The sequence below is a fragment of the Neophocaena asiaeorientalis genome, unplaced genomic scaffold (genome assembly GCF_003031525.2).
Source record: "Neophocaena asiaeorientalis asiaeorientalis breed wild unplaced genomic scaffold, Neophocaena_asiaeorientalis_V1.1 scaffold179, whole genome shotgun sequence".
NCBI lineage: Eukaryota > Metazoa > Chordata > Mammalia > Artiodactyla > Phocoenidae > Neophocaena > Neophocaena asiaeorientalis.
The window spans coordinates 432,605-442,878 of record NW_020172775.1 but is presented as its reverse complement, the minus strand read 5'-3'; the positions used below and the strand labels follow the sequence as shown (position 1 = coordinate 442,878).

The following is a 10,274-nucleotide window of genomic DNA, read 5'->3' as shown; positions in this document are numbered from 1 at the left end:
CCACCATGTGATTGAGGTCGGCGCGGCCTCCCCCGACCCGCTCAGCGATGGGAAATGAATTGGCTTGTCTAGCCCCACGCTGGGTGCTGTCCAGCCCCCCTAATCTGGGCTCTGGGGTGGGAGGCCAAGGGTGGCTGGGCACCCGGCACCCCACCCCTGCACCACTGGAGGTCCCGCCAGGCTATTAAAGGGGAATGTTACTGCATGGCCTCTGCCTCTTCCTTTTGTGGGGTGGGAGGGGCAGGTGATGTCCACCAGGGCTCCTGCAGCAAGCGTGGTGGGAGTTGTGTGGTCACAGGTGGCATTAGGGGGCCCCCCCCCGCCCCCGCGTCAGCAGGCTGCCCAGTGCCTGGGGCAGCCCTGGGAGTCGTGAGGGGACCAAGCCCCAGGCCTCAGGCAGGGTGGGATGAATCCCACTCCGGAACAAAGGAGGGGCAGGATCCAGTAACCACAGGCTTCCTGGCCAGTAAGCCAACATACAAGAAAGTCCGCACCATCTCCTGTTCTGCCCCCTTCTGCCACTGGAGGGCTTGACGAGGAGAATGCTGCCTGGTGCCACCGGGTGCCTGAGGTCCAGAAACATCAGCGAGAGTTCTGGGTCCCTGAGATGAGCTGGGCCCTACAGTGGGTAACGTGGTGGGGTGCAGGGCCTCTGGGTGGCTGCCCGGAAGGGCGCCAACCCCGCAAGGACCAGGACTCCGGCCGTGGCTCGGCTCCCTTAGGCTGGACTTGAACCTGTGGAACACCGAGTCTGCGGCAGGGACACGGAAGCTGGTGCGCATGCGCCTGGGGCCGGCCTGGTCCCCGGCGCGTGCGCACGCGCGCTGTTGTCCCCGCCCAGCATTCCGGGCGCCGGCGGGGCGTGTGACGTCAGGTGGTTTAATCCGGAAACGGCGGCGACCGCCGACGCGACAGAACCGAGGGTCCGTCGTTGGTGGGCGCTCCGGGGCTCCCAGCGAGAAAAGCGTGACCCGGAAACGGAAGCGAGTCCCTGTCGCAACTCCGGTGAGTGGCCCCTACTGGGGCGCGGGCTCTGGGTGGACGCGTGGGTGGCGGCGTACGAGGGCCTCGCCCCTCTCTGGGACCCGGCCTTATCATCAGAGGACCCCATGCTATCTTGCCTTCAGTGGTCAACACCCCGAATGGCCCCCCAGGCTTTCCTGCGTGAACAAGGCACCCCAACACTTAGCATCCCTCCCTCTGTACAGGAGTCCGCAACGCCCCTCAACCTTATTCTCCGCGCCCAGATTCCCTCGGCATTTAGGACCCCCGCCCCAAACCGAATTCCATGCATACGCTGTCATCTTCAGGGCCACCCCCATCCACCCTGTTTCTAGCACTCGCAGCCTCCACCTCCTCCTGTCAGGGACCCTCTCAAGTGCCCTGTCCTTGGCGCTCAGGGTTCCAAGTGCCCCCTACCCCCGTCAGCCCACACACGGCCATCTCCAGTCTCAGTCCACCGAACACGCTAGGGCCTCATCGCAGGGTCTGCAGGACGAGGTGGAAGCCTTGAACCTCTGTGGGGGCACTGTGATGGAGGAGGGGTTGGGGTGGGCACGTTGTCCCCACTCATGTCCCTGGGGCTACCCAAGTTCCAGACTCCACTCTTTTGGCCTTCCATTCACGCCTTTTCCCCCTGCTCAGCCCTTTCCATTTTGGGAGCCCCCATCTGTCCCTGCCCATACACAGTGTGACCCCAGCTCTGCCTCATGCCCTCGTTTTGGGCCTCACACCACTCTGCAGTAAGGCTTCACACTTGCCCCAGTCCTACCGGTGGGCTCCTGCGGCCATGGACCTGCTGTTTGGGCGCCGGAAGACGCCGGAGGAGCTGCTGCGGCAGAACCAGCGCGCCCTGAACCGCGCCATGCGAGAGCTGGACCGTGAGCGACAGAAGCTAGAGACCCAGGAGAAGAAAATCATTGCAGACATCAAGAAAATGGCCAAGCAGGGCCAGATGGTAAGCTCGACTGGGCACAGCCTGGGACACAGGCCAGTGCTGTTGCTTGTTCAGACACTGGGGCTGCAGCAAACTGGACATGCTGAACACCAACAGGGAGGTGCTTCTAGGGAAATGAAGGGTTGAGTGGGGCTTTCCCTAGTTTCAGGGTCCAAAAGGCTGCCTCTGTGGAGGTGGTGTCAGAGCCAAACGTTGAGTAAGGAAGAGAGTGAGCCCGTGAAGATCCAAGTGGCAAGTGTGTCAGATAGAAGAGCAGATGCTCCATGAGAGTGATGGGTGAGCCCAGAGGAGTGGATGTGGGCCAGACCACTCGGAATTGTGGGCCACAGCAGGAGCCCACGTGGCATGGAATGCACTGGCCCTGGGGGCCAGTGAGCAGAGAGATGGGCACAGCCTGAACTGCTGGGGAGCAGCACCTTTGATGGGCGACAGAGTTTTGGCCTGAACAGCTGGGTTGAGGTGCCATTTCCTGGGATGGGCAAAGCAAGGAAGAGCTCTGGGGAGGAAGTGAAAAGGTGAGGTTTGGAAGTGTTTGTGTGTGAATCAGGATCCTGTACTTCAGGTGAGGGCCTGTGTGAGGTGGAGGGAGACACACATTCTTTGGCCAGGAGAGAAATTCAGGAATGGGTGTTGACTCTATAGACATGGAGAGAAAAGGACTCCTCAAGGGTGGCCCCACCTTTCTTCCTCTCATTTCTGGAGCAGAGATGAGGAGTCTGTGCAGTGGTGACCCAAGAGGCATGAGGGCGAAAGGGAACAGTGGCCAGTGGGAGCAGGCACATAGGAGCCCCTGAAAGCCTCAGTGGGCATGGTGGAGTGGCAGTGAGCATACTTCCAAGGCTGGCTCCCTGCCACCTCTGTCCCCTCGCAGGACGCTGTGCGTATCATGGCAAGAGACCTGGTGCGCACAAGGCGGTACGTGCGAAAGTTTGTGTTGATGCGGGCCAACATCCAGGCTGTGTCCCTCAAGATCCAGACACTCAAGTCTAACAACTCAATGGCACAAGCCATGAAGGGCGTCACCAAGGCTATGGGCACCATGAACAGACAGGTGCGCCTCTCCCGATCCCCGCCTCCCTACCCCTGCTAACCTCAGGGGCCAGACTCACCCTCCTCCCACTTCCAGCTGAAGTTGCCCCAGATCCAGAAGATCATGATGGAGTTCGAGCGGCAGGCAGAGATTATGGACATGAAGGAGGAGATGATGAACGATGCCATTGACGATGCCATGGGTGACGAGGACGATGAAGAGGAGAGGTTTGGAGACAGGAGGCAGAAGGGTGGGGACGGAGGGGATGCCTGGCCCTCCGGGTGCCTGGCCCTCATAGTTCTTTTTTTTTTTTTACCTAGTGACGCTGTTGTAGCCCAGGTCCTGGACGAGCTGGGGTTGAGCCTGACGGATGAGCTGTCAAGTGAGTGTCCAGACCCTGGGCCCTGTCCTGCGCGCAGCTCAGCCATCGCGCAGACCCTCCCTCTCCCAGCATTACTCCTTCCCGCAGGGGCTCTCTTCCTAACCCCCCTTCTCTGCAGACCTCCCCTCCACTGGAGGCTCCCTCAGTGTGGCTGCCAGTGGGAAGAAAGCAGAGGCTGCAGCCTCCGCCCTAGTCGATGCAGATGCAGACCTGGAGGAGCGGCTCAAGAACCTTCGAAGGGACTGACTGCACACACAGCACACCCCCGTGCCACCCTAGGGAGCCAGCGGAGGGCCCAGCATTTTCATTGTACCTTCTGCAATAAAAGAAGTTGGCCACTAGTCTTGGGCCTGTGTGAGTGGCCTGATGTGAGCCAGGCTGGGTTAGGGAGTCTGGTGACAGGGCTGACAGGAGTTGCTCAGGCAGGGCTTGGTAATGTGGGCCACATTAGCTGGGGTATAAGACAGAGGGCTGGAAGTTTTCTCATTTTGGCGGGAGTGGACAGACCAAGCCCACCCGTCTTCAGGGCTTGGGATGTGAAAACGAGCAGCAGACACTGGCCCAGCACCCCCAAGAAGGCAGGCTCCCCAGACATCCTGATAGCATCCCAGGAGTCCAGGCCTGTCCCCCAGGGATGCACTGCCCAGCTCCGCTTAGCCCAGCCCACCCAGCTCACTTTGAAGAGCTGGTTGCGAGAAACGGTTCCAAACCAGTCCAGGAAGCTCTCGGGGAGAAAGAGCTGCCGTGCAGCACCTACCTGGGGATTCACCCTGCCTGCCCACAGGTTAGCCTGGGTCTGCCTACCTACCGGGTGACCCTCCTACCCACCAGACACTCCCCAGATCGCAAAGGGCCCAGGAGGGGTGCTGCTCCCCACTCCCTGGACACCCAGGTGGCTGGAGATGAGTGCCCCACCCCCATCTGGCCCAACAGGGTTTGGTGAGGGATCGGTAACAGCCAGAGACCACGCCCCCAGGACCGCTGCCCCCACCAACCAAGGCCTGAGTAACGGGTGAAGTTTTTATTAAATCCACAGAAGTAAAAACCATATCGTGAGGGGCTGGGGTATGGGCCACCAAGGAGTGGGAACCAGGCCACCGGAGGGAGGAGAAGAGGAGAGAGAAGAGGGGGTGACAGGACAGAACAGAGAACAGAGCCAGGTTGGAGTGGCTCGGGGGCAGCCCAGCCTCAGGGGCCATCACCAGGGCCACTGGACAGGTCCTGGGCGCTCAGGCCAGCACCAGGCAGGCTCAGCGGCGGGGGCTCCACCAGAACGGCGGAGAACTTGGTGTCACCAAAGGCTTCGTTCATGCGAGTCTCAAAGAAGCGCTGCAGGCCAATGATGGACTGCACATCAGCCTTGTCCTGCCGGGCAAATTACAGTGGATGGGTCCTAGGTTGCCTACCTCTCTGCCCCCAGCCTCCCCTCCCCAACCCATCCCCACCCCAACAGGCTCACCTCTGTCAGCTTGTTGAACTGCTTGAACATGCGGCCCACATCCTGGGCAAACTCCTGGGGGGAGCTGTAGGGGGGTGACAACTTCTCCTGGAGACGGGCTCGAATCAGCGTCAAGTCCAGGGTGCCGCCGGGCTGATCCTTCAAGCAGAGGCCACAGGCTGAAGGTGAGGCCAAACAGCCCCTGTACCTCCCACCCTCCCAAGTCCCAGAACTCACCAGGGAGAAGGTGGAGTCAGTAGCCAGCTGGTGCAGGGGCCGGCAGGGCTCATGGCAGAAAAGGGCCAGCAGGACGCGCTCACACTTCTGCAGGCATTACATGAACATCAGAGTCATAGGGGACTTGGGGTGCTGCTGGCCAAACCAAGGGAGTGGGCCCCACCCTCACCTGCTGGTTGGCTGGCGAGAGCTTGGCCACCACACCAGTGCTGTCACCCCCATCCAGGTTTAGGCTGCCATCCTCCTCCTTCAGGTCGGGTAGCACGTGGCAGAGAGAGCAGCTCCACTCCTCCCTAGAGGGAACAGACCGTGAGGGGCTGCACGGCACCTGGCCCAGCCCTCCACCCTACAGACCCCGCACAGCCTCGCACCCTGGCACATCCTGCAGGGCAGGCAGGTGGCAGTCCAGGTGGAAGCAGAACTCGCACTGGTTGCACATGACCAGGTCACCTGGCTTCTGGCAGACACGGCAGATGGTGGCACTGTCATCCAGGGCACCTGGGCCACCAGCTGGGGCTGAGGTGCCCTCTGGAGCCACCACCTCCAGGCCTGAGCTGGTGCTGCCACTGGGTGAAGCCAGGCGGGGGCCCTCGGCGCCGGGGCCCTCCGCCAGGGCCATCAACACAGGTTTGGTCTCGGGGCCCTCAGTGGCAGCAGGCGGGGCCCCAATGGCAGCCTCTGTTTCTTCCTCCTGTGAGGAGGTGAGGGGTGTTCAGTGGGGTGCCAGCCTGGGCAGTAGATCCTCATCTCCCAGCCACAGTCACTTGGGCAGGCTCACCTTGACGATGGCCATGCCAGGCAGGGGCGGAGCACCAGGGGCCCCTGGGGGCGCAGTCCCAGGCTGTCCAGCTGCAACAGCTGCAGCACCTCGCTCAATGACAATGAGGTTGTAATCCTCAGTGGTGCTGCCTGGGAAGACCTTGAAGACTGGTGGCTGGCTGTCAGCCGTGAGATCCAAGTCCAGGCGTTCGAGGCTCACCCGTGGCACCTTACGCATGAGGCCACTCACCTCACCATCACTTGAGCGGGACCTGTGGGCGTGGCTTGGTGTGAGCGCCCCACCCCTATGGCCACCCTGTCCCTATAACCACCAAAGGGCAGCCACACTCACCGCTTCACCCCTGACACGTGGGGCTCTGCACTCGAGTAAGGGTCATCTGCTCGGAACACAGAAAACAGGTTGGGGTGGACATAGGGCACTGCAGCTCTCCCACCTACTGGGGGGGCAGAATCACTCACCTGACCCGAAGCCATAGCCTTCCTGCACCTCCATAGGCTGTGGGCAGAGCAAGTGGACCTCAGTGGACAGGTATCCCACAGGACCCCGTGCCTCTTTCCTCCCACTATGGTCCCCTCCCTGGCTTACCTGGCTGCTGCCAGAGCCCTGCTTGCTCAAAGGCCCTGGAGCCCGAGGAGGGGCCATGGGTACAGGGCCTGTGGAGTTGGTGCCAGGACGTTCTGCCACGATCTTGCCTGCAGTAAAGAAGTAAAACAGTGTAAGAAAGTGCAGTGCCTGGGATGGCAGGGTGCAGCAAGAGAAAGACAAAAACCCACCAAAGGCCTCTGCACTCTTGGTCCAGGCATTGAGGTCCCACTGGAACTTCATCTCACCGTGTGGCTCCACGGGGTCCACGATCATCTTGAGGGCCCGGTGCAGCTGGAAGTAGATCTGGGGGTGGGCGGTACATGAGCACACGGGCAGTGAACAGGGCTCCAGGGTCTTGCGAGGTGCCTACCTGGAACCCACCACCTGGGTGCCCACCAGCACACACCAGCTTCTTGGAGAGTAGCAGAGCAGTGTTGTTGTCACTTTCCAGAGCCCACGAGGCAAAGCGCAGGATGTGTTCCTGGTGCTTCTGGATCTTGGTCATGGTCCAGTGCTGGCGCTCCAGGCGCTCCTGCTGCCCCTCAGTCACCTTCTGCAGGTGGAGAGCAGATGGGGTCAGGGAGGACAGAGCACTAGAACCTCTCCCCACCCGAGGAGGGCATCAGCAGCCAGCAGAGGGCGCCAAACCCCAGGACGATTCCACCTGAGGCAGAGTGAGCTGCCAACAGAGAAGGACCACGCAGTGGATACCTGGGCATCGTTAACCAGCACACGACCCCGCTTGTTCAGTTCCTTCATGATCTGCAGGATGGCCATCTTAACGTCCACCTGCACGCGCTTCTGTACGTCAGACACTTGGCGGATCCTGGGTAGCAGAGTGGGTGAGATCAGGGCCACTCAGGCAGGTGCTCACCCAGAGCCACCCCACCCCCCACCCCAGCACAGCACAGGCACCCACACTTACGAGCTGCGAACCTCCTTGGTGTTCTTCTGCAATGTCGCATGCTTGTCCCCGAGGCGCTTCACCAGTGAGGCCAGGAGCTTGCGCTGGTTCCTCACAGCATCCTCCAGGAACTGGTACCTGAGGGCAGATAGAGGTGGGCCCGGGCGCCCAGCACAGGAACAGGCAGCACCCACCCACCAAGCCTCAGGACTCACTGGTGGTCCTTGTGGGCGTTGAGCTGGCAGTCCCGGCAGGTGAGGGTGTCGCAACTCTCGCAAAACAGCACAAGGGGCTCGTGCTTGTGCACGTTGCAATACACCGTGCGCTCACCGTCCCTCGACTTGGCTGGTCCTGGGGAATGGGATCTATGAAGCGGGAGCTCATCCTCACCACCTCCAGCTCGAGGAGCGGACAGAGATCAGGGCCTTACTTCCTGCCTGTCCTGCAACCCTGGGCTATCTGCCGGAAGGACCCAGAGGGCCTACAGCAGTGGACAGGGAGGAGCAGAGATCCTTGCTCTCAGCCTGACCAAGAGGGTCACACCCCTCTCCTCTCAGCTTCTGGAGGTGACAGCTTAACGTAGACTGACGGCCTCTGCCAGGAGAGACCTCCCCGCTGTTCCCTCTGCTGAAACCTCCTCCAGATGGACACTCAAGAAAGCTCCTCCACCTCTGAAGCCCTGCCCCCATCTGCCACTGGGCTCCCTTTCTCCTCCACTCACAGAGGATTCTGTCCAGCAGGGGAGGGGGATTCTGGCTACTGTGGCATCCCAGCACACACAACATTTGCTTTCTGGCTCAGACAAAAAGCAAATCAGGGCTTAAAGAGACCGTCAGATACATTTTCCTCATAAGCCATGCCTGGTGACCTCCCCTCTCTTCTCTGCTAAAAGGAGACCACACCATCTTAACAACCCACGGGGGAACCTGCAAAGCCTTCTCAGGCTGGAGAGATATCAGACCAGGACCCTCAGAGAGACGTCAGGCCCCCTGTGCTGGGACAAAGGTCCTACTGCTCAGAGCAACACTCCCCCAAAGACTAATACACCACGTTGACCCCCTCAGCCCTCCCCAGAGGCTGTTGCCACTAGAAAATCGAGAACATCCATCCTTCTTTCCTCCCCAATCCCTATCATGTGTCGTTACTACACCAGTCCGGCGTGAGACATAGGAACATTTCGATACAAATAAACCGAGCCTCAGCTCCTCTAAATATTGCCCGCTCTTGCACCCTGACCCTTGCCTGGAACCCAGGACCCCCTGGAGACCCCTGCCCTTCTCTCCTGGCTCCTCATGCCCCACAGGAACCATCTCTACCCAAGTTTTCCCATCAAAACTGTCCTCTGGGCTGGCGGAGCCACAGTGTGACTACCAAAACGCCACTCATGGGGAGTCCTGGGCCAAAAACCAAGCGCAAGGCCCTCTCCATAGCACTTCCAGCACATTCACAGAAAAATCTGGAAATACCAAGCTAGGCTGTGAAATACCTGTGACCCAACGATAAGAACACTTCCAGCACTCACTGGTCAGTGATAGTCTGATGACCCTACCAGCTTGTTAAGACACAAGGCCCAAAGACCTCACTTTCCCCTACAGAGGCTTAAAACAGGTGCCAGGGAACCTCTGGTCCAGGAGGTCCCTCACATCATTCCCCAACACCCTGCATCTCCCTATCCATACGTGCGGCTCTCTCTACCACTGGAGGCCTATCCCCTGCCTAGGGGGGTTCCCTGATGAGCTTCCTCAAGCCCTCTATACACCCCCTGCAGCACCATGAGATCCCCTGTGAACTCCCCCCACTCCCTGCCTGTGGCTTTTCCCCTGCCACTGGACCTGCAGAGACTGCCCACCAGAGCCCCAGCCTCCCCCTTTTTGAGTTCTGCCCTCAGGCCCTTCAGTTGGTACCCCGTAGAGAAATTCCCTGAGATCCTTCCACCGTCTGCAACTACCATCATAAACAACTGAAGGCATATAGAGGAGAACAGCAAGGGCAGCCCCCTGCACGCTGCATACCAGTGGAACGCACAGTGTGGTCCTTGGTGTACTTCACCCGCTGGTGTGCCTCCACACACGTCTCACACAGCGGCTCAGAGCACTCCACACAGTAACTGGTGGCCGGGGCATTATCCTCACAGCTAGTGCAGCACTGCTGAGCAAAGGCAGAGTCAGAAGAGACACAACCACCAAACCAATCTGCATTCAGAACCAAGAAATACGACATGAAGAAAGGTGGGGCCCTTACTTAGCCTAGACAACCTGCCCTGAGCTTTCTACCACGGGGACAGTAAAGCCTGGAGCTGGTACCACGCTCTGGTCTAGTGAGCCCTACTCATGGCCAGAGACCTCCTGGGGGTTGCTTGGGCGAGACATACCTGATTCGCATCCTGGGAATCGGTGGCAGCCTTGCTGCCACTGTCGCGCATGAAGTAATTCTCCACAATATCTTTGGAGAAACACTGCTGCTTACATACTGGACAGTCCACCACTACGCAGAACACGAAGAAACAAAACCATCGCACGGTGAGCGCATCCCCTCACTGGGCCCCAAACTCCATCCCCTGCCGAGCTGAGGCGACCCTCCCCTCCCGGAGGAAGAACCAAACCCTTCTTTACCGAACTTTAAACAGTCGCCCCATCTCAGTAACCGGGCCGCAGCCCACTGCCCACACACGTTCCGGCCACTCTTCGGGTCCCCATCCTCTCGCCCAGGCGACCCCCGCCATCGTCACGCTGGGTTTTTTTCCCCCGGCCCCCCCGCACTCCCCGGCGCCGCCGCCCGCCGCACCTCCGTCCCCTGAGCTGTTGGCGGCGGCAGGCGCCGCGGGCCCGAGGCAGGCGCTGCAGGCCGAGTGCAGGCAGGGTAACAGGCGCGGTTCCCTCTCGGGCCGCAGGCGCTCCCGGCACACGCCGCAGTGCTCCAGCAGTTCCAGCGCCTCGCCGCCGCCCCCCGCGGGCGACGAT

General features: G+C 60.5%; 2 protein-coding genes across 3 annotated transcripts in view; one reads left to right on the top strand and one right to left on the bottom strand.

The window, feature by feature from the left end:
• Positions 1-765: 765 nt before the first annotated feature.
• Positions 766-3,710, top strand: CHMP2A (charged multivesicular body protein 2A). Of its 2 annotated transcripts, none has more exons than XM_024740905.1 (6): positions 766-1,005; positions 1,766-1,957; positions 2,829-3,008; positions 3,084-3,214; positions 3,308-3,369; positions 3,488-3,615. In XM_024740905.1, exons 1-6 carry the CDS (start codon positions 781-783, stop codon positions 3,613-3,615), a joined length of 918 nt encoding a protein of 305 aa, XP_024596673.1. In that variant the 5' UTR covers positions 766-780. The 2 variants fall into 2 exon arrangements, with proteins under 2 accessions (XP_024596673.1, XP_024596674.1); XM_024740906.1 differs by having other exon boundaries at positions 827-1,005; positions 1,744-1,957; positions 3,488-3,710.
• Positions 3,711-4,375: 665 nt separating this feature from the next.
• TRIM28 (tripartite motif containing 28) overlaps positions 4,376-10,274 on the bottom strand; it is a 20,815-nt gene continuing 14,916 nt past the window's right edge. Inside the window, exons 2-18 of the mRNA XM_024740915.1 lie at positions 10,080-10,273; positions 9,686-9,800; positions 9,327-9,459; positions 7,530-7,665; positions 7,336-7,452; positions 7,122-7,236; positions 6,817-6,963; positions 6,599-6,713; positions 6,411-6,517; positions 6,284-6,320; positions 6,156-6,201; positions 5,823-6,075; positions 5,416-5,735; positions 5,214-5,337; positions 5,045-5,131; positions 4,829-4,966; positions 4,376-4,734 (exon numbers count right to left, since the gene is read on the bottom strand). Of these exons, the coding sequence (XP_024596683.1) occupies positions 4,558-4,734; positions 4,829-4,966; positions 5,045-5,131; positions 5,214-5,337; positions 5,416-5,735; positions 5,823-6,075; positions 6,156-6,201; positions 6,284-6,320; positions 6,411-6,517; positions 6,599-6,713; positions 6,817-6,963; positions 7,122-7,236; positions 7,336-7,452; positions 7,530-7,665; positions 9,327-9,459; positions 9,686-9,800; positions 10,080-10,273 (2,361 nt within the window). The 3' untranslated portion in view covers positions 4,376-4,557. The remainder of the gene's footprint in view (positions 4,735-4,828; positions 4,967-5,044; positions 5,132-5,213; positions 5,338-5,415; positions 5,736-5,822; positions 6,076-6,155; positions 6,202-6,283; positions 6,321-6,410; positions 6,518-6,598; positions 6,714-6,816; positions 6,964-7,121; positions 7,237-7,335; positions 7,453-7,529; positions 7,666-9,326; positions 9,460-9,685; positions 9,801-10,079; position 10,274) is intronic.